The 24,137-nt window shown below is 35.9% G+C and overlaps 1 protein-coding gene across 1 annotated transcript in view; it reads left to right on the top strand.

Annotated features, from left to right (window-relative positions):
• The window catches only part of ADAMTS19 (ADAM metallopeptidase with thrombospondin type 1 motif 19), a 269,818-nt gene that overhangs the window by 42,438 nt on the left and 203,243 nt on the right, over positions 1-24,137 (top strand). Inside the window, exons 3-6 of the mRNA XM_039468879.2 lie at positions 958-1,123; positions 18,658-18,830; positions 20,066-20,149; positions 20,810-20,967. Coding sequence (XP_039324813.1) covers positions 958-1,123; positions 18,658-18,830; positions 20,066-20,149; positions 20,810-20,967 — 581 coding nt within the window. The remainder of the gene's footprint in view (positions 1-957; positions 1,124-18,657; positions 18,831-20,065; positions 20,150-20,809; positions 20,968-24,137) is intronic.

Raw genomic sequence — 24,137 nt, 5'->3', positions numbered from 1 at the left:
ACATTGATGATTCAAAACAGAATTGAGAACTTTGATGTTAGCAGATTGGGTATGAGTAATACAGGTTTTAGTATATGATTTCTTCAAAACCATTTGCTAAAGAGATAATATAATTGAATGTATGCTACCTGTATATTAATTATGGAGAGTTAAATAATAAAAATGGAAAAGGTCAAGTCATAGCATGTTCTTTCATCTGGAACACTTTCCTAGTTATAATGTAAATTTACATTCTTAAAAAGGAAAGAAAGAAATGACTAGTCTTAGCCTCAAAATATAACAAGTATACTTACTTCTTATAAGTACTTTTTATTGATCATAACTGTATTTTACAGTTTTAACCCTCTAACAATTGGATGACTTTTAAAACATGTCACTATGTGAAATGAAACTTGTTGATGTAAGTGATGCTTCATTTTTCTCTAACTTATTCAAAGGCTTTAAAAATCTATAGTATTTTAGTATAACATATACTAAAATATATAGAAGGCTTTAATAATATTTTATATATTACTTTTGATGCTTCTTGCATTTGTCTTAATATGTTACATGAATTACTTTATTAAATAATGATTGTCAAAAAGTTGGACTGTGTCATGTATGCAATTAAAAACTGTATTGCTCTTTCTGTACATGCTGTACATGTAAGTGACCCCATGGGTCTCCCAAAGTGAGCCTTTAACATTCCAAAATTTTTACTGTGCATCTGTTGCTGGCGTCTAGCCTCCCACCCACACAGGCTAAGACTAACTAAATGAAGTTTATGCTAGTGCAATAAAGTACATAAAGATGAAGTAATAAAATGGGAAGATAGTTACCTTACTAGTGGGGTTGCTAAATTAGTTTCACTAGAAGACTGCACATTTGTTAACAAAAACAGAATGTGTGAGTGGAAACATCTAAAAGTACTTTTTCAAATGGTATTTCTTACATATATTTTTGTGTTATATATTCCAGATGGGATTTATACAGCTCAATGAAGACTTCATATTTATTGAGCCACTCAATGATACCATGGCCATAACAGGTCACCCACACCGTGTATATAGGCAGAAAAGGTCCATGGAGGAAAAAGTCACAAAGAAGTCAGCTCTTCACAGTCATTACTGTGGTATCATTTCAGGTAAATGCCTTCTCCTGAAAGAGTTTAATTTAGGTAAACACTCAATGTGAGATGACTACTTTGAAAAAATCTCTCTCTCTCATCTATTTACTAGCTGTACTTATTCTTAATGTAGAATATTTCAGTTAATAACAATTAAATGTATCAATTATAGGATTATCTTTTAGTTTCTTATGACACACTACATTTTAATATCAAAAAGTAGAAACTCAAAAGGACTTTAGAGATTAACATGTAACATAACCTAAACTTTTCTTGACTTGTAATGTGTTCCTCATGGGATACTGTTCACTTCACTGGAATAGAAATGACACAGAGAATTCCAGATACCCTGAAACTGAATACTGTGAGCTCATAGCCTTATTTTAGTCTACCTCTATGAAAGCATCATAGATATCTCTTTACTTGGACTAGAAGCATCCTCCTCTTCTCTTTCTTTCTTTTTTTAATTTTCTTTTTCCCAACTAAAACATTTTGGAGGTTAAAATTAACTGCAGAATAGAAAGAAGAGTAAGATTTATATGTTTGAATTTTGTTCTCAGTATTCAAATCCCTTAAGTCTGGAACTTTTCAGAGGCTCATAAACATTCCCAAACATCAAATCCTTGGCTCTTTTTGTCTGCCAGTTCTTTACAGGAGCAAAATAAGGGTGACTGTTTCATGTACTTTCTTACTTCCTTTAGGCAGAGATCTGTGATGTTTGCAAGAATGGTAAGGAAAATGAATGATTTCTGTTACATAAATAGGATCTGAAAGTCATAGCTAATATTTTTTTTTAAAGTTTTTCTAGGAAAAATCTTTATACATGAAATTCAGATGTCTCAGGGTATTTACTGATCTAAGAAATATTTCCAATTAGAATTTGAGAAAATATGAATTTCTTAAACATTTTTCAGTTTAAGGACTTTAAAATTTGACTTGCAGATCTTAATTGTCCATGTAGTTTGTATCAAGATATCAATTCTAAAATTTATTATGGTATTTGAGGCTAGATTAGATATGTGCGTGGTGACAATAAATCACATTTGTGGAGACCATAGGATGTCTGTATCATCAATTGTCTAGGGTGTTCAGATTTAGAAAAAAAAAATATGCTTCTATTTAGAATATATTTATCTCAAATTAATCTGTTACTTCTATTTTCTTTTGTAAAAACTCATGATGTCAGTCTGTACAGGTGTCATCATCAAAAGTAGTTAATTGAATCTATGTCCACATCACTGTATTCCATGCCCACCATCAAGCCAGTTTAAATAAGACAGATCCCTCTTCTCTATTACAAACACTGTAGATATAAAGAAGATAAAATCAGCTGAATAAAGTCAGCATTATGAATAAGCAAAAGCTTCTGTATTGGGAAATGATAAAAATGACAGCAACAGTTTGGATTTAGTCCATCTAAGTAGATTACTTTGTATGAGTTATACTGGAAATCTACACTGTGTAACTTTTGAATCATTGTTAAGTTCCAGCTGTTCTAATTACTCATGTACTCTGATGACACAAAGCAGACTTGCTATGCCATTATGTGTATAGGAAAGATTTCTGGAAAATTCTGAATTGGAGTAGGTTATAAAGCATACATATACAGTTAATATTTGGCAAACATTGTGCATAAAATTTCTGATACATGTTTTTTGGTAGGCATGATTGTTACATGTAAATGTTGACCTACTTGGACCAAGATCTTGCATGTGAGGAGTGCTAAGCTATTATCAGCTAAATTATTTATCAAGCTTACCAATTTTCAGATGCTTTTTAAGGGTCCAGAATGTTAAAAATCATTTTTAAATTAGCAATCTGTGAAATAAAATATTTACTTGTATTGATATGTCCAATTGTAGCCTTTCTCTTCTTACTTCAGGCTGATATATTAACAAATTAATAGCATGGTCCAAATGTTGATAATGTTGCCGTATTTGTCTCTGGAAAATGAAATGATTAAGTTTGCTTGTCTTCAACTTGGTCTTTGTATTCTCTTAATCTTTTCAAGATTTTAAGTAGATTATGTTTCTATCTATTGCTTATATAAATACAGTTTTCCAAACAGGGATTTTCCTGTTTTAAAATGAGTTTGTTGTGTTATTGTATTTCAACATATTGTAAAGGAGGGGAAAGCACATGAGTTTGAGAGTCAGAGACCTCAGGTTCAAGGCCCAGCTTCAGTCTCACTCCAGCCTAGGTAGTCTTGAGCAATTCCCATTACTTTTGAAACTTAGTTTTTTTGTTTCTAATGTAAGCACAACCAGTCACCTCACAGGAATGCAGAGATAAATGACACAGTTTCTGTTCTCAAGAGGTGAACAATATATTATTTTAACAAACCGGTAAATCAACAATTACACCATAGACGTAGTATACAAGATCCCTAGCTCCTAAAAAATGACAATTGAGTCTCAAAGATCAAGTACCGTAAAGCTTAATTAAGACTAGAGGGAGAAAATGGAACAGAGTCCAGGTTGAGATCATGAACTTTGGGATCAGACTGCCTGTGTTCATATCCCTATGCTACTTCTCTCTGTGTGATCTTGGGAAGCTTACTTTCTCTCTCAAAAGGTCCACTTACTATATACAAAATGGGGCTATTAATACTTGAACTTCAAGACTGTCCTCAGAACTACGTGATATTATGTATGAAAAATGAGAAACGTGAAGTTTTCAGTGCATGTTGTTACATGTTAATGGGGCAAGAACATTTCAGACAGAAGGAACAACACATGAAAAAGTGTAAAGGTGTGAGAAGGCATCAATCAGGAGAGTGGAAACCAGGTTTCAGTACTTGATAAGACACAGTCCCAGAAAAGTAGTCACAGACTAGAAAATGAAGGGATTTGTATGCCCGGGTAAGGACTTTGTCTTCAGGTGATGTTATCAATTTGTATTGTTTAAAATTTTGGTATAAATGTATGAGTATGTCTAAGACTCAGTAGGAAAAGAGAAGATATTTAAGGAGTTGAAGACAAAGGTTTAGGCAGGATGTAGACATGTAGAGATCATCACCATTTTTTTTTTTAAGATGGAGGCATCCTCCACCACCCAGGTTCAAGCGATACCCCTGCCTTAGCCTCCTGCTCATCTCCATTCTTAGACCTGACTTGAGCTGACTTAACCAGACCACTGAAAGAGATCCCATACTCCATCATAAGTATTGTGGAGATCATTGTCAATCTGTGGAGGGCATTATGAGGAACACACACTGAGCACTGGTTAATACTTCTACATTTCTTCTCTGACTGGAAGTATACAGCATCAATTGTATTGTTTTTATACATACATTTGGATACAATCTGGTCTAAAGATTCAGGAGATGAAGAATGAGCTCTGCATAGTTGCATATAATAAAAACATCAAAGGGAGCAACTTAATAAAAAGATTACTTCAGTATGCATGATTTTCACAGACAATGGATAACTTATATGGCAGAATCTACTGTGAAGTTGAGATTATTTAGAAACCTAGAATCTCTCACATAGCCTATTTAAATGAGAATAAGGACACAGGAATCTGACAGATCGGGGCCAACATAGCCTCACTAGCTGGGACACTGAAGGAAACATACTTTTCTAACTCTCTCTTATGTGATCTATCTGCCACTCTTGGTACAGATAAAAAGCCTCTCATTTTATAAACGATCCCCCTGGTTCCTGTTTTAGCTCTCCTTTTATATTCTTACATCTCTATCTCCATCTCTTCTATGGGAATGTCTTCTTCCATCTGTTTATCCTTGAATGCAGGCATTTCTCAGGACTTCCTTTTTTTTCTACTTCTCATTCCACCTACTTTCACCCTTCCCAGGGTGATATAATCCAAAGCCAATGTGGGTTCAGCTTTACATTGATTATTCCAAAGTACCTCCATTACAATCTTTCTCCTGACTCACAAATACATGTAATAGTAACTTCTATTCAGAAGTCCTCAAGTATCTCAGACTTAATAAATCTAAAGCTGAACCCATCATCTCTCCTTCCAAACTCCTCTTCTGACATCCCCAACTATTTACCTAGTCACTTGAAAATTAAAAGTAATCCTCCCAACCAAAACACAAGTAACAAACAAACAAACAAGTGTTAATCTAACCTTCTGCTTTTTCTTCCTCTAAGTCTGAATAATGATGTATACCTCCTAATATTTTGCCTATCATTTTTTTCTACCACTTCTGTTTTATTATCATAATAAGAACATTGGTTTAGCCAGTCACAGTGGTATACTTGTAGTCCTAGCTACTCAGGAGGCTGAGGTGGAAGGATCACCTGTGCCTAAGGGTTCAAAGCTGCCATGAGCAATGATCATACCACTGTCCTCCAGCCTGGGTGACAGAGTGAAACCTGATCCCATCTCTAAAAGAAATAAAAGAAAAAAAACCACATTTCTATAAAATATATCATGGGCCAGTTTATGTAGTTATAATAAATGTGTCATTTTATTTCTATGTTTTCTATAATCCTTTGAGGTAGGTAGTATTTGTATCCTCTTTTTATTTTCAAACCTTTTTGTGAGTACACAGCAGTTGTATATATTTATCAGGTACATGAAATGTCTTCATATAGTCATGCACTGTGATACAAGCACATCATGGCAGACAGGGTACCAACCCCCTCAACCACTTATGCTTTGAGATACAAACAATCCAATTACATTCTTTAAGTTATTTAAAAATATACCATGAAGTTATTATTAACTGAAGTTACCCTATTGTGCTATCAAATAGTAGGTCTTATTCAGTCTCTTTTTGGTGCCTATTAACCATCGTGCCCCTCACTTCACTTCCCAGCTCTGCTAACCATCCTTCTACTCTTTATGTTCAGGAGTTCAATTGCTTTGATTTTTAGATCCCACAAATAACTAAGACCATGTCATGTTTATCTTTCTGTGCCTGCCTTTTTTCATTTAACATAATGATCTACAGTTCCATTCATGTTGCTGCAAATGACTGGATCTCATTGTTTTTGTGGCTGCGTAATATTTCACTGCATGTAAGTACACCATTTTCTTTATCTGTTCATCTGCTGCTGGACACTTAGATTATGCCCAAGTCTTAGCTATTGTAAACAGTGCTGCAAAAAACCATTGAAATGCAGTTATTGCTTAGATACACTGATTCCTTTCTTGGGGGGGTTATATACCCAGCACTAGGATTGGTGTATCATATGGTAGCTCTATTTTTAGTGTTGGAGGAACCTCCAAACTGTTCTTCATAGCAGTTGTATTGATTTACATTCTCACTAGCAGTGTCCAAGGGTTCCCTTTTCTATACATCCTTGCCAGCATTTGTTGTTGCTTGTTTTTTGAATAAAAGCCATTTTAACTGGGGTGAGATGATATCTCATTGTGCTTTTGATTTGCATTTCTCTGGTGACCAATGTTATTGAGCACCTTTTCATGTGACTGTTCGCCATTTGTATGTCTTTTTTTGAGAAATATCTATTCAAATCTTTTGCCTACTTTTTATTGAATTATGAAATTTTTTTCCTATGGAGTTGTTTGAGCTCCTTAGACATTCTAGTTATTAAACCTTTGCCAGCTGGATAGTTTGCCAATATTTTCTCCCATTATGTGTATTGCCTCCACTTTGTTAACCGTATCCTTTATTGTGCTGAAGCTTTTTAACTTGATATGATCCCATTTGTTCATTTTTGCTTTGAATGCCTGTGCTTGTGAGGTATTACTCAAGTAATCTTTGCTGAGACCAATAATGTCCTGGAGATTTTCCCCAAAGTTTTCTTGTAATAGTTTCATAGTTTGAGGTCTTAAACTTAAATCTTTAATTGATTTTTATTTTTGTGAATGGTGAGAGATAGTAGTCTAGTTTCATTCTTTTGCAAATGGATATTCAGTTTCCCCAGCATCATTTATTAAAGAGATTCTCTTTTCCCTAGTGTATGTTCTTGGCACCTTTGTCAAAAATGAGTTCATTATAGGTATGTGAGTTTGTTTCTTGGTTCTCTGTTATGTTCCATTGGTCTATGTGGCTGTTTTTATGGCAGTACCATGCTGTTTTGATTACTGTAGCTCTGTAGTACAATTTGAAGTCAAATAATGTGAATCACGCAGTTTTATTCTTTTTGCTGAGGATAGCTTTGTCTGTTCTGGGTCTTTTAGTGATTTCACATAAATTTTAGGATTTTTTTTCCTAATTCTGTGAAGAATGTCATTGGTATTTTGATAGGGATTGCACTGAATCTGCAGATTACTTTGAGTAGTGTGAACATTTTAGCAATATTGATTTTTCCAAACCATGAACATTGAATATCTTTCTACTTTCTACTTTTTGCTATCTTCTTCTATTTTCTTCATCAGTGTTTTATAATTATAATTATAGAGATCTTTCACTACTTTGGTTAATTCCTAGGTATTTAGTTTTATGTTTGGCTATCGTAAATGGGGTTACATTTTTTTTTTATTATAAGTATGTCTTCCCTTTTTTTTATTGCATTTTAGGTTTTGGGGTACATGTGATGAACATGCAAGATTGTTGCATAGGTACACACAGCAGTGTGGCTTGCTGCCTTCCATCCTCTCACCTTTATCTGTCATTTCTCCCCACACTATCTCTTCCCACCTCCCCCTCCCCCGGCCCCTCCCCCATTTCCCCCCAACGGACCCCAGTGTGTAGTGCTCCCCTCCCTGTGTCCATGTGTTCTCATTGTTCAACACCCGCCTATGAGTGAGAATATACGGTGTTTGATTTTCTGCTCTTGTGTCAGTTTGCTGAGAATGATGGTTTCCAGGTTCATCCATGCCCCTGCAAAGGATGAGAACTCATCGTTTTTGATGGCTGCGTAATATTCCATGGTGTATATGTACCACATTTTCCCTATCCAGTCTATCATTGTTGGGCATTTGGGTTGGTTCCAGGTCTTTGCTATTGTAAACAGTGCTGCAATGAACATTCGTGTGCACGTGTCCTTGTAGTAGAATGATTTATAATTCTTTGGATATATACCCAGTAATGGGATTGCTGGGTCAAATGGGATTTCTATTTTTAGGTCCTTGAGGAATCGCCACACTGTCTTCCACAATAGTTGAATTAATTTACATTCCCACCAACGGTGTAAAAGTGTTCCTATTTCTCCACGTCCTCTCCAGCATCTGTTGTTTCCCGATTTTTTAATGATCGCCATTCTAACTGGTGTGAGATGGTATCTCAATGTGGTTTTGATTTGCATTTCTCTGATGACCAGTGATGATGAGCATTTTTTCATATGTTTGTTGACCTCCTGTATGTCTTCTTTTGTAAAGTATCTGTTCATATCCTTCGCCCATTTTTGAATGGGCTTGTTTTTTTTCTTGTAGATCTGCTTTAGTTCTTTGTAAATTCTGGATATCAGCCCCTTGTCAGATGGGTAGGCTGCAAAAATTTTTTCCCATTCTGTTGGTTGTCGATTCACTCTACTGACTGTTTCTTTTGCCGTGCAGAAGCTGTGGAGTTTGATTAGGTCCCATTTGTCTATTTTGGCTTTTGTTGCCATTGCTTTTGGCGTTTTGGTCATGAAGTCCTTGCCTACACCTATGTCCTGAATGGTTTTGCCTAGATTTTCTTCTAAGGTTTTTATGGTATTAGGTCTGATGTTTAAGTCTTTAATCCATCTGGAGTTAATTTTGGTGTAAGGTGTCAGGAAGGGGTCCTGCTTCTGCTTTCTGCACATGGCTAGCCAGTTATCCCAACACCATTTATTAAACAGGGAGTGCTTTCCCCATTGCTTGTTTTTGTCAGGTTTGTCGAAGATCAGATGGTTGTGGGTATGTTGTATTTCCTCTGAGGCCTCTGTTCTGTTCCATTGGTCTATATCTCTGTTTTGGTACCAGTACCATGCTGTTTTGATTACTGTAGCCTTGTAGTATAGTTTGAAGTCCGGTAGTGTGATTTCTCCTGCTTTGTTCTTTTTGCTTAGAATTGACTTGGCTATGTGGGCTCTCTTTTGGTTCTATATGAAGTTTAAGGTGTTTTTTTCCAGTTCTGTGAAGAAGGTCATTGGTAGCTTGATGGGAATAGCATTGAATCTGTAAATTACTTTGGGCAGTATGGCCATTTTCACGATGTTGATTCTTCCTAACCATGAACATGGAATGTTTCTCCATCTGTTTGTATCCTCTCTTATTTCGTTGAGCAATGGCTTGTAGTTCTCCTTGAAGAGGTCCTTTACGTTCCTTGTTAGTTGTATTCCTAGGTACTTTATTCTCTTTGTAGCAATTGTGAATGGTAGTTCATTCTTGATTTGGCTCTCTTGAAGTCTATTACTGGTGTATAGGAATGCTTGTGATTTTTGCACGTTGATTTTGTATCCTGAGACTTTGCTGAAGTTGTTTATCAGTTTCAGGAGATTTTGGGCTGAGATGATGGGGTCTTCCAGATATACAATCATGTCATCTGCAAACAGAGACAATTTGATTTCCTCCTTTCCAATTTGGATACCCTTTATTTCTTTTTCTTGCCTGATTGCTCTGGCTAGAACTTCCAGTACTATATTGAATAGGAGTGGTGAGAGAGGGCATCCTTGTCTAGTGCCAGATTTCAAAGGGAATGCTTCCAGTTTTTGCCCATTCAGTATGATATTGGCTGTTGGTTTGTCGTAAATAGCTTTTATTGTTTTGAGATACGTTCCGTCAATACCTAGTTTATTGAGGGTTTTTAGCATAAAGCGTTGTTGAATTTTGTCAAAAGCCTTCTCTGCATCAGTTGAGATAATCATGTGGTTTTTGTCTTTGGTTCTGTTTATGTGGTGAATTACGTTTATGGACTTGCGTATGTTGAACCAGCCTTGCATCCCCGGGATGAATCCTGCTTGATCATGGTGGATGAGCTTTTTGATATGCTGTTGCCATCTGCTTGCCAGTATTTTGTTGAAGATTTTTGCATCTATGTTCATCATGGATATTGGCCTGAAATTTTCTTTTCTTGTTGAGTCTCTGCCGGGTTTTGGTATCAGGATGATGTTTGTCTCGTAAAATGATTTGGGAAGGATTCCCTCTTTTTGGATTGTCTGGAATAGTTTCAGAAGGAATGGTATCAGCTCCTCTTTGTATGTCTGGTAGAATTCAGCTGTGAACCCATCTGGACCTGGGCTTTTTTTGGGTGGTAGGCTTTTTATTGCTGCCTCGACTTCAGACCATGTTATTGGTCTATTCAGGGTTTCGGCTTCTTCCAGGTTTAGGCTTGGGAGGATGCAGGTGTCCAAGAATTTATCCATTTCTTCCAGGTTTACTAGTTTATGTGCATAGAGTTGTTTGTAATAATCTCTGATGATGGTTTGAATTTCTGTGGAATCTGTGGTGATATCCCCTTTATCGTTTTTTATTGCATCAATTTGGTTATTCTCTCTTTTCTTTTTTATTAATCTGGCTAGTGGTCTGTTTTGTTGATCTTTTCAAAAAACCAGCTCCTGGATTTATTGATTTTTTGAAGAGTTTTTTGTGTCTCTATTTCCTTCAGTTCTGCTCTGATCTTAGTTATTTCCTGTCTTCTGCTAGGTTTTGAGTTTTTTTGATCTTGCTCCTCTAGCTCTTTCAATTTTGATGATAGGGTGTCAATTTTAGATCTCTCCTTTCTTCTCATGTGGGCACTCATTGCTATATATTTTCCTCTAGAGACTGCTTTAAATGTGTCCCAGAGATTCTGGTATGTTGTGTCTTCGTTCTCATTGGTTTTGAAGAACATCTTTATTTCTGCCTTCATTTCATTGTTTATCCAGTCAACATTCAAGAGCAAGTTGTTCAGTTTCCATGAAGCTGGGCAGTTCTGAGTTAGTTTCTCCATTCTGAGTTCTAACTCGATTGCACTATGGTCTGAGAGACTGTTTGTCATGATTTCTGTTCTTTTGCATTTGCTGAGGAGTGATTTATTGCCAATTATGTGGTCAATTTTAGAGTAGGTGTGATGTGGTGCTGAGAAGAATGTATATTCTGTGGATTTGGGGTGGAGAGTTCTGTAAATGTCTATTAGGTTTGCTTGTTCCAGGTCTGTATTCAGGTCCTGGATATCCTTGTTGATTTTCTGTCTGGATGATCTGATATTGACAATGGGGTGTTAAAGTCTCCCACTATTATTGTGTGGGAGTCTAAGTCTCTTTGTAAGTCATTAAGAACTTGCCTTATGTATCTGGGTGCTCCTGTATTGGATGCGTATATATTTAGGATCGTTAGCTCTTCTTGTTGCAGTGATCCTTTTACCATTATGTAATGTCCTTCTTTGTCTCTTTTGATCTTTGTTGCTTTAAAGTCTATTTTATCAGAGATGAGAATTGCAACTCCTGCCTTTTTTTGCTCTCCATTTGCTTGGTAGATCTTCCTCCATCCCTTTATTTTGAGCCTTTGTGTATCCTTGCATGTAAGATGGGTTTCCTGGATACAGCACACTGATGGGTTTTGGCTTTTTATCCAATTTGCCAGTCTGTGTCTTTTGATTGGGGCATTTAGTCCATTGACATTTAGGGATAGTATTGTTATGTGTGAATTTGATGCTGTCATTTTGATGCTACCTGGCTGTTTTGTTGGTTAGTTGATGCAGATTCTTGATTGTGTTGCTGCTTTTTTACCATTTGGTGTGTTTTTGGAGTGGCTGGTACTGGTTGTTCCTTTATATGTGTAGAGCCTCTTTCAGGAGTTCTTGTAGAGCAGGTTTGGTGGTGATGAAATCTCTGAGTGCTTGCTTGTTCACAAAGGATTTTATTTTTCCTTCACTTATGAAGCTTAGTTTGGCTGGATAGGAGATTCTGGGTTGAAAGTTCTTTTCTTTAAGGATGTTGAATATTGGCCCCCAATCTCTTCTGGCTTGTAGGGTTTCTGCTGAGAGATCTGCTGTGAGTCTAATGGGCTTCCCTTTGTGGGTAACCCGACCTTTCTCTCTGGCTGCCCTTAGCATTTTCTCTTTCATTTCAACCCTGGTGAATCTGACGATTATGTGCCTTGGGGTTGCTCTTCTTGAGGAATATCTTTGTGGTGTTCCCTTTATTTCCTGGATTTGAATATTGGTCTGCCTTGCTAGGTTGGGGAAGTTTTCCTGGATAATATCCTGAAGAGTATTTTCCAGCTTGGATTCATTCTCTTCATCACATTCAGGTACACCTATCAGACGTAGATTAGGTCTTTTCACATAGTCCCACATTTCTTGAAGATTTTGTTCATTCCTTTTTGCGCTTTTTTCTCTGTTCTTGCCTTCTATTTCATTGAGTTGATCTTCAACCTCTGATATCCTTTCTTCTGCTTGGTCAATTCGGCTGTTGAAGCTTGTGCATGCTTCACGAAGTTCTCGTGTTGCGTTTTTCAGCTCCATCAATTCACTTATACTTCTCTCTATGCTGTCCATTCTCGTCAGCAGTTCGTCCAATCTTTTTTCAAGGTTCGTATTTTCTTTGCGTTCGGTTAGAACATGGTCTTTTAGCTCACTGTAGTTTCTTACTACCCACCTTCTGAAGTCTGATTCTGTCATTTCATTACCCTCCTTCTCCATCCGGTCTGGTTCCCTTGCTGGTGAGGAGTTGTGATCTCTTTTAGGAGGAGAGGTGTTCTGGTTTCGGGAGTTTTCATCCTTTTTGCGCTGGTTTCTTCCCATTTTTGTGGGTTTATCCACCTGTTGTCTGTCTCTGTCCCAGGGAGTTGGAGCTTTATGAGTTTCCCTTGCACTACTGCCTTTTTTGATTTTTCTTTCAGGTCTGACCCGCCCAGCTAGCAGCAGGCCTAACCACTGCCTGCCCACAGGGGCTTTGCTGAGCTGCTGTGGGCTCCGCCCAGCTGCCCTGAACTCTTCCCTGTAGTCCTTTATATATGGGCGTAGTTAGAACTGTCTCGGCAATGGTGGCCCCGCCTCTGTTATGGTGGACTCTCTCTGTTGTGGCAGGTTGCCTCGGCAACGGCGGGTTGCCTAGGCAACGGCAGCCTGCCTCCGTAGTGGTGGAGAGTCTCAGTAATGGCGGAAGCCCCTCCCCCAGGGAGCCAGACCATCCGGGTTCAGCTGTGCTTGGTTTGAAGGGCTCAACCCAGAGGGTTTCCAATTACTGTTTTTGTTTTCCTTGTTGTTGGGGGTGGAGGGGTGGGACCAACGGAGCCTGATCACCTGGCTCCCTGACTCAGAGTCTTTTAAGTTGAACGACCCCGCGTTCCGGTCGCTTGTTGAAAAGGCGCCGGGATCTCTCGTGCTGCGACCCACGGAGTCGGCTCGAACTGCGGCGCCGGCTCCTGTCGGATTTTTTGCCTAGGAATCTCCTGGCCTGACTCACTATTTCAGATGAATGGGCAACTCTGCCGTCTCAGGGCTCTGCTCACCAGCTAAGAGGGCTCCCAGACCAGTGGCTTTTGTAAGGAGAACCGCAGCAACAGGGAGTGGTCACAGCAGCCGCGGGGGCGGAATCAGCCCCGCGGGGGCCAAAACAGCCGCACCGGCTGGGACTGCGACGCTGGCGACCCCTCTGCCTGGGTATCTCCTGGTCTGCGGGCAATAAGAGTTCGTCTGGAAATGCGGCATCCACTCACCCTCTGCACTTTCACTGGGAGCTGAAGTCCTGAGCTGTTCTTAGGCGGCCATCTTCCCAGCATTCAGGGTTACATTTTTAAATTTCTTTTTCGCATTGTTCACTGCTGGCATATAGAAGTGCTAATGATTTTTGTATGTTAATTTTGTATTCTGCAACTTTACTGAATTTATCTGTTTTAATAGTTTTCTTGTGGAGTCATTAGGTTTTTTCAAATATAGTATTATATCATCAGCAAACAAGGTTAATTTGACTTCTTCCTTTCCAATTTGGATGTCTTTTATATTTTTCTCTTACCTGATTGCTCTAGCTAGGATTTGCAGTAATATACGGAATAACAGTGGAGACAGTGGGCATCCTTGTTGTGTTACAGATCTTAGAGAAAAGTCTTTGTTTTTTTCCCATTTAGTATGATATTAGCTGTGGGTCTGTGGTGTATGATTTTTATTATGTTGATGTATGTTCCTTTTACCCGCAGTTTTTTGAGTGCTTTTATCCTGAAGGGATGTTGAATTTTATGAAATGCTTTTTCAGCATTAATTGACATGATCATATGGTTTTATCCTTCATTCTATATATAAGATATATCATGTTGATTGATTTGCAAATGATGAACCATCTTTGCATCCCAGGGATAAATTCCACTTTGTCATGATGAATGAACGTTTTAATGTATTGTTACATTCAGTTTGCTAGTATTTTGTTGAGGATTTTTACATCAGTAGTCATCAGAGATATTAGCCTAGAGTTTTGTTTGTTTTTTTGTAATTCATGTGTCTCTTTTTCTGTGTGTGTGTGTGTGTGTGTGTGTGTGTGTGTGTGTGTCAGAGTAATACTGGCTTCCTAGAATGACCTTGGAAGTATTTCCTCCTTTTACATTTTTTGGAATAGTTTGACTAGGACTGGTAATAGCTCTTCCTTAAATGTTTGATAGATTTCAGCAGTGAAGCCGCAGGATCCTAGACTTAACTTTACTGAAAGACATTTTATTACGGTTTCAATCTTGTTACTTGCTATTGGTCTGTTCAGATTTTGGATTTCTTCCTGGTTCAGTCTTTGTACGTTGTATATATATAGGCATTTGTCCATTTCTTCTGTGTTTTCTGACATTGATATATAGTTGCTCATAGTAGCTACTAATGATGGTTTGAATTTCTGCAGTACTGGTTGCAATGTCTCCTTTGTCATTTCTAATTTCATTTATTTGGAACTTCTCTCTTTTATTCTAAGTCTGGTTAAAGGTTTGTCAATTTTCTTTAACTTTAAAAATTAAAAAAAAAACTTTCTGTTTTATTGATCTTTTGTATTTTTTATTTCAACTTCATATATTTCCACTCTGATCTTTATTACTTATTTTATTCTAGTCTTAAGTTTGGTTTGTCCTTGCTATTCTAGTTCTCTAAGATGCATTATTAGGTTTTTTATTTGAGATTTTTCCTTTTTTTATGTAGGCACTTATATCTATAAACTTCCCTCTGAATACTGCTTTTGCTGTATCCCATAGGCTTTGGTATTTTTGGTTTCCATTATCTTTGTTCAAGAAATTTTCCAATTGCCTTCTCACTTTCTTCATTAACCCACTGGTCATTCAGGAACATATTTTTAATTTCCATGTAATAGTATAATTTTCAAAATTCCCTCTTGTTATCAATTTCTAGTTTTATTCCATTTTGGTCAGAGAAGATGCTTGATATTATATTACTTCAATTTTTGGAATGGTGTAACACTTGTTTTATGACATAACATATGGTCTGTTCTTGAGAATGATCCATGTCCTGAGGAAAAGAATGTGTATTCTGCAGCTCTTGGTTAAAATGTTCTGTACATTTTTATTAGAGTCATTTGGCCTATAGTGCAGATTAAATCTGATATTTCTTGGTTGATTTCCTGTCTGAAAGATCTGTCCAGTGCTGAAAGTGGGGTGTTTCCCGCCATATATATATATATATATATATATATATATATATATATTATATAATTTCTTTATATATAAAGAAAATATTATTAGAGCTGAGAGAGAATATATATATATATATATATATATATATGCTCTAGTGTTGGTTGCATATATATTTAAAATGGTTATATCCTCTTGTTGAATGGACCCCATTATCATTGTATAGTGACCTTCTTTGTCTCTTAAAGTTTTTGTCTTGAAATCTATTTTGCCTAATATAACTATAGGAACTGCTGAATTTTCTCAACTTGAACATAACCGATAGCTACCACCAAGATCAGACTACAAAAATACTTGGCCGGACATGGTGACTCTCGCCTATAATCCTAGCACTTTGGGAGGCTGAGGTTGGTGGATCACCTGAGGTCAAGGGTTCAAGACCAGCCTGACCAACATGGAGAAACTCCGTCTCTACTAAACACACAAAAAAATTAGCCAGGCATGGTGGTGCATGCCTGTAATCCCAGCTACTCAGGAGGCTGAGGTGGGAGAATCCCTTGAACCAAGATTGCACCACTGTACTCCAACCTAGGCAACAAGAGCAAAACTCTGTCAAAAAGAAAGAGAGAGAGAAAAGAAAGGAGAAAAGAGAGAAAGAGAAAGAAGGAAGGAAGGAAGGAAGGAGAAAGAGAGAAAAAGAAAGAAAAGAAAGAAAGAAAGAAAGAAAGAAAGAAAACACATAGGAATACAATTTACAAGGGACATGAAGGACCTCTTCAAGGAGAACTACAAACCACTGCTTAAGGAAATAAGAGGTCATAAACAAATAGGAAAAAAATCATGTTTATGGATAGGAAGAATCAATATTGTGAAAATGGTCACACTGCCCAAAGTAATTTATATATTCAATGCTATTCCTATCAAGATTCCATTTACTTTCCTCACAGAATTAGAAAAAACTACTGTAAATTTCATATGGAACAAAAAAGAGCTTGTATATCCAAGACAATCCTAAGCAAAAAGAACAAAGCTGAAGTCACACTACCTGACTTCAACCTGCTACAAGGCTACAGTAATTAAAACAGCATGGTACTGGTATCAAAACAAATATAGAGACCAATGGAACAGAACAGAGATCTCAGAAATAACACCACACATCTACAACCATCTGATCTTTGACAAACCTAGCAAAAACGAGCAATGAGGAAAGGATTCCCTATTTAATACATGGTGCCAGGAAATCTGGTTAGCCATATGCAGAAAACAGAAACTGGACCCTTTCCTTATACCTTATACAAAAATTAACTCAAGTTGGATTAAAGACTGAAATGTAAAACCCAAAGCCATAAAAACTCTAGAAGAAAATCTGTGCAGTACCATTCAGGACATAAGCATGGGCGAAGACTTCATGACTAAAATACCAAAAGCAACTGCAACAAAAACCAGAATTGACAAATGGGATCTAATTAAACTAAAGAGCTTCTGCACAGCAAAAGAAGCTATCACCAGAGTGAACAGGTAGCCTAAAGAATGGAAGAAAATTTTTGCAATCTATCCATCTGACAAAGGGCTAATATCCAGAACCTACAAGGAACTTAAGCAAATCTATAAGAAAAAAAACAACCCCATCAAAAAGTGGGCAAAATAGAAGGGGATGGGAGGACTGGAGAGGGATAGCATGAGGATAGCATGAGGACAGGGTCATGGATGCAGCAAACCACCTCCATAGCACTTGTATACTGATGTAACAAACCTGCAAGATCCACATATATACCCCAGAACGTAAAGTATAATAATAAAAAAAAAAAAACAGGAAAAAAATGTGGACAAAAGATATAAACAGACAATTCTCAAAAGAAGACATTTATGCATCCAACAAACCTCCATGGCACATGTATACCTATGTAACAAACCTGAACTTTCTGCACATATATCCAAGAAATTAAAGTAAAAAAGAAAGAAAGAAAGAAAAGAAAATATCAACACTGCAGATATCTCCCTTGTGCCCACATCCAGGGTCTAATTTCTCCTACACCAAGATATTCACTGACTTGGTTTTTAACACCATTTCTTCTCAGGTTTTGATGTGTCTTTAAATGGAATCATACTATACTCCCTAATATTTTGTACTTGGCTTCTTTCATCAGCAATACATGGATGAACCTCACAAATATTATAGCAGCTGGTTCCTTTTCATTGTTATATCATATTCTATTATTTGAATAACTTTTTTTAATCCATGTACTATTGATGATTATTTGAAATTTAAAATTAGTGCTACTCTGAATAATTTGTACATGTGATTTGTATGTGATTCTGATGGCTATATATTTTAGATCATTGATTAATGGGTATGCAAATATTCAACTTTAGTAGGCCCTGCAAACCAGGTTTTCAAAGTGTTTATTCCAGTTAAATCTCTCAGCATGTATGCATATGGGACTTCTAGTTGTACTCACAGTCTTGTTGGCACTTGATATAGTCAGTGTCTTTAATTTTAGGTTATTCCAGGAATTTTAATTTATTTAATGTATTGTGGTTTTAATTTGTATTTCCCTGAAGACCAATAAGGTTAAACATTTTCCCATGCCTATTAGGTATTTAGATATCCTATCGTGAGATATGGTTGTTCAAGTTCTTTGCCCAGTAACTTCTCTAAGATCCTGAAGAAAAGTGGAGCTGAATTCTTTGTAACTCATGCATAGTAATTTAGTAATCAGGGGCACCTGCCTGAAATTAGGATATTTGGGGCAGTCACTTCAGGGACTTCTTCCAACTAGACCTTTATTTTGCCATTGGTGGCAAAAAGAAAATTGTAGTATCTTTTATTTATTGAATTATTTTGATTATACTGGAGCTCTTTGCTAGAAATTTAACTAATGTGATCTTATTATAAGCAATCAACAACTCTAGAAGGTAGGTGTTATTACTATCCACTTTATAGATAAGGAAACTGAGGCCAATTGGGTGATGTTAGTTTGCTAAAATGGCAGAGCTAATAAGTCGGAGAAGTTCAGTCTGTCTTGTTCTAAACTCATACTTCAAAGCCAAATGCCCTTTAAGATTTTATGTGTGTAGGGAACTTACTTGGTTTTGCTAATTATTACATGAGTTTAATATTATTAACTTTGTCAGTATGAAGGTGCATTGAAAAATTCAATTTTCTGTTGCAGATAAAGGAAGACCTAGGTCTAGAAAAATAGCAGAAAGTAGAAGAGAGAAACGATATTCATACAAATTACCTCAAGAATACAACATAGAAACTGTAGTGGTTGCAGACTCAACAATGGTTTCCTATCATGGAGCAGATGCAGCCAGGAGATTCATTCTAACCATCTTAAATATGGTAGGCAAACTTTAAAGTGCGCTTGGAATTTTTTCAAGAAAACTCTAAGGAAGAAATGTGTGAGTATTTATAATGAAGTTCTTTAAAATTAACTCATTCCTATTCCTTTCTCTTATTGTTGTCAGTTAAAAAAAAATGGTATAAAAAATTGATCAATCTCAAAAGCAGTATCAAAATGATAATCTACGTCTTGTTAAAAAACACCCTTCTTGTTAATTTTGATGGGACAAAACTCTGTTATTCTTTTCTCTCTTTTTTTGGTGCTGTACTTTTCCTTTTTAAAAAATATTTCTAGCCCAATTTTATTTATTCACTAATTATTTTTTTATATTTAAATTGTGTTGGTACATAGCAGATGTATTTATGGGATATATAAGGTTTTTATACAGGCATAAATTTGTTGAAATTATCAGAAATATTTTAATATATGTTTATATACATGGCCCCACAAAAGGACTATAGTTTAATTATGATGTGATATAAAAATGAATGGTGGTAATCCACTGAGCTATTATATAGGTATGTAAAACTGGATGTCAGATATGATTCTAGTTGATGAGCTAAAATTTTAACCATCTAAATCACAGGTGGCTAACTTGGGTTGATGATTTCTGATTGTAGAAATCCTAGTATCTATCATGTTAGGGATGCTTATGACCAAATTAATCCTTTGACTTTATTGCATACTCTGTTGGACAAACCTCATTCAAGGAAAAATCTGAAGGTTGTAGTGAAGAGTGATTCTTAGAATAAACAGAAATAAATGTTGAAGGCAAGTTTTTATTTATAAGTCAACTACCATTTAAGAATGGCTGATGTAAGGATAAATATAGTCCCATTTTTTACTATCTTTGCTATCATTTGGCTGTTTTCCTGAGGACAGAGTTTTTTTATACTTTAGATATTTCCATCCATATTCAGTTACCTTCTGAGCACTCTTCTAGAATGGGATATATGGTCGATTAACACTGCCTAACAACCAGTCTTTTCTAAGTAGAAATATATCTGAAAGCATGGGTTTGTGTGTCAGTTATAGATTTTCTGATACAAATTAAAACAATACTATTTCCTTTAAAAATCAATGTAAAAAATAAAAAATTATTTTGTCTTACAGCTTTTTTTTTTTTTAAATAAGATTTATCAACTAAATTGAGACTTCTCCATATATGGGCCTTGAGAAAAATTAAGATGATTTTCAGTTTAATTTTAGGATTTTTATTTTTATTTGTTTTTAGGTTTATAACCTTTTCCAACACAAGAGTCTGGGTGTGCAGGTCAATCTTCGTGTGATAAAGCTTATTCTGCTCCATGAAACTCCAGTAAGAAAGTCTTGAGTTTTTTATTCAATTAAATGGGTGAGAAACTTTGTTCAGAAACTTTTAAGTAAAGGGAATGTTAAGGATGTATTTAAAAATCCAGAAATATTCACCAAATCACTTAAAGTATACAAACAATTGGCCTTCGGTTTTGGTTAATACCTCAATCTTATTTAGAAAATACGATGTTGTTAGTTTCCAAGAATCTTGAAAAAAATTCTTGACTTTCCAAAGTATAATTTTAAGAAGTCATTTTAAGTGACAGTTTTATTCTATTATTTAGATGTGTACTTTTAACACTTTTTATTTATTTTAAATGGGCACTATTCTGGGACATCATTTTGACATACTGCTTAACTGGCCTTCAGAAAATTTTGTTCTTAAGTTGTAGGAACAACAAGTTATTTAACTCTAAAAGTTACATATGCTTAATTGAACCTCTTTCCTTTTTCAGAACGCCATTAAACAGATTTTGTAATTATTATACCTTCACAAAGTTTTATGCTTTTAAGCTCAGGCCAAATTAACCCTGAACGTCTTCCAGGTTCTAATTAATGTTATGGTCAGCAGTTTGCTTTAGTAATTCAAGAGTGCCTTTGCATTTTGTTTTTATGTATATACATAAGACTAATTTACTTTATGATGAAATCTGTTCTTTTGCAGCCAGATCTATTTATTGGACCTCATGGAGAAAAAATGCTAGAGAGTTTTTGTAAGTGGCAACATGAAGAATTTGGCAAAAAGAATGATATACATTTAGAGATGTCAACAAGCTGGGGGGAAGACATGGCTTCAGTGGATGCAGCTATACTTATAACAAGGTAAATTTTCCAAAGCCAATTAAATGGCATTCCTAATTCAATGACTGTACTGTTAATCCCATTAATCCCTTAATAGATAATGTTTTTATTTCAGATTTTTGTATTTCAAAAATGGTTTTGTCATAATGATGTTAATCATCTCCCTCATTCATAATAACAGATTTGTAGACAGCAAATACCGGATGGCATATTGACAAAACATTTGGTTTTGTCAATTTTAAAAAGTTACACTGTTTTTGACATGAAAGGCATAGTCATTGATAATGATAAGTTAACTGTGTTTTTCAGTCATCATCATATAAAGTAACCTAATATGTTAAATTCAGCAATTGAAAAACATTGTGGCTCCATGTGAGAAAATTTCAATTAAGTCTTTGATTAATTATAAGCTGTATTGCAAATGTACTACTAAAATATATTTGTAATACAGCATTAAGTGTAATATGTAAATAAAAGAAAGTGAAATAATGAGCAACAATATATTCTATAAGATTACTATGTTTAATAATCATACATTAATTTGTCTTGCAGCTAGTAAAAATAAGTAATTCATTGTGAACTAGCAATTTAATTTTAGTCATCAAAAATGTTAGCATTTCACATCACAGAAAGCACAGTAGTATAATTACATAAGATTTTCTGAAAGTATTGTAATTTCTTATAATTAATACTAATTGCAGATAATTCATAAAGTTAAAAAATCACTATGCAAAAACACAATTGGACCTCTACTTTCAGCTAAATTGGTATAATTGATACTGAGCTTCTACAATAAGCAATCATAACATTGGAAAATAAGAAGTAACTGTTTTTAGTCATTGGAGAATGAACAGTGTAACACTGCACATCCTGAAAGAAGGGAAATTTATTATGCAAGCTTTGCAGTCAACCAGTTTTTTCCCTTTTCTTAACTAGCATAGCAAGCTAGAATCTAGGTAGAGCATAGTGATCCTGCTGAGGACACCAGAGATGAGTCTTGGGTATAGAGAGGTGCCATGAAGTACATGTGCTGATCATACGTGAGAACTCGGCAAGGGCAGGTCTGAATATAAACAGATAGAGACTGTCCCAAATTTACCATAGGATTGCTACTATGGAGTTCAGAATTTAAAAAGATACTAGGATTGGGCAAATTCAAGCCACAAGAGTGTAATAATATTGCGACACCTTATCATCTTTCCTAGCGTTAGAGGAGACAGATCTTGGAGGTTGAATACCATTTGATTTACAGAAGCTTGGGTATCATCTTGGATTTTTGTTAGATCCTTCCTACCAAAAAATAAAATCAAACTTATCCAAGTGCAGGATGATGAGCCAGTAATTGAACTGCCCCCTAAAATGGTTGTAAGCACTCTTCAGAGGAAGATAACAGAATCACAGGTCTCTAAAAACATATCATCCACGATATCCAGAGAATGATAATTAGTTAAGCAAAGAAACATGAAAATGTGACCCATGGTCAAGGAAAAATAGTCAGTGGAAACTGACCTTGAGATAGCCTAGATGTTGGATTTGGCAGATTAATGTAGTTGTAATTGGATTCTCAGAAGAAGAGAGTAAGAATGGATAAGAAAAGTTATTTGAAGACAAAATGGCAAAAAAAAGATTCCCCAAATTTGATGAAAGCAACAAATGTGGACCCTGGCACATCATAGGAAAATTGCTGAAAACCAAAGATAAATGGAAAAGTTTCAATCAGCTAGTGGGGTGAGTGTGGGGGGCAATGGAGGGAACATTGGACAGGAGGAACAATGTTCTGATAAATGACTGACTTCACATCCGAAAAACAGTTAAGTTCAAAAGACAATGCAACATCATTTCTAATGTACTGAAAGAAAGGAAAATGAAGAGATCCTATCAACCAAAAATACTTAATTGAGTTCTTAAGATACTATCTTAATCTCTGAAAGGGTATCTATCAAAAAAAAAAAATCTACAACTAATATCACAGCTATTGAGACAGAGTCTTTCTCAGTCGCCCAGGCTGGAGTGCACTAGTGCGATCTTGGCTCACTGCAACCTCTGGCTCCTGGATTCAAGCGATTCTTGTGGCTCAGCCTCCCAAGTAACTGGGACTACAAGCGTGCTCCACAACACCCAGCTAATTTTTGTAACTTTAGGAGAGATGAGATTTCTTCTTATTACTGAAAGCAAGGTCTGGATGTCCCCTCTTATCACTTCTATTCAGTATTGTGCTGAAGATCATAACCAGTGCAGTAAGGCAGAAAAAAAAAAAAAAAGGAAAAACATATATATTTGGAATAAAAAGAAAATTGTCTGTTATTCATAGATGATATGAAATGGTACAAAGAATATTTTAAGAAGTCTAGCAAAAATTTGCTAGAATTGATAACTGGATTTACAAGACTACATCATGTAAAGTCAGTTTTCAAAAACCAATTGTGTTTATATATAGTGGAAGTGAACAATCGAAAAAAACTTACAGTGACTTCTAAAACCATAAAATACTTAAGAAAAATTTTAGTAAAATGTGTGTAAAATCTCTAAAATGAGAACTGTACAGCACTGTTATGAGAAATTAAATATTTAAATTAAGATTAATTTATTGGAATACTAAACCAACATTATTAAATGTCGGTTTTCTCCAAAATGATTTATAGATTCAATATACTCCCAATGAAACAATCTTTGCAGGCCTGTTTGGTAGAAATTGAAAAGCTGACTCCAGTACTAATTTGTAAAGGCAGAGGACTTAGAAGAATCAAAACAGTTTTGAAAAATAAGAACAAATTGAGGCCAGGTGCAGTGGCTCACACCTGTAATCTCAGCACTTTGGGCAGCTGAAATGGGCAGATCACCTGAGGCTAGGGATTCGAGACCAGCCTGGCCAACATGGTGAAATCTCATCTCTACTAAAATTACAAAAATTAGCTGGGCATTGTGGTGTACGCCTGTAGTCCCAGCTACATGGGAGGCTGAGCCACAAGAATTGCTTGAATCCAGGAGGCAGAGGTTGCAGTGAGCCAAGGTCCTACTACTGCACTACAGCCTGGGCGACTGCGCAGGACTGTCTCAAACAAACAAACCCCAAAACCTTCCCATTCTGTCACAAGAATGAAAGTATTTATACACATATGAAAAAGAAACAAATTAGATGGACTTACAATATATGATTTCAAAGCTTACTATAAAGATTTGGAAATCAAGAT

The sequence above is a fragment of the Saimiri boliviensis genome, chromosome 1, assembly GCF_048565385.1.
Source record: "Saimiri boliviensis isolate mSaiBol1 chromosome 1, mSaiBol1.pri, whole genome shotgun sequence".
In the NCBI taxonomy this organism is placed as follows: Eukaryota; Metazoa; Chordata; class Mammalia; order Primates; family Cebidae; genus Saimiri; species Saimiri boliviensis.
Note: the sequence above shows the minus strand (reverse complement) of the source record. Positions and strands in the feature narration are given on the sequence as shown.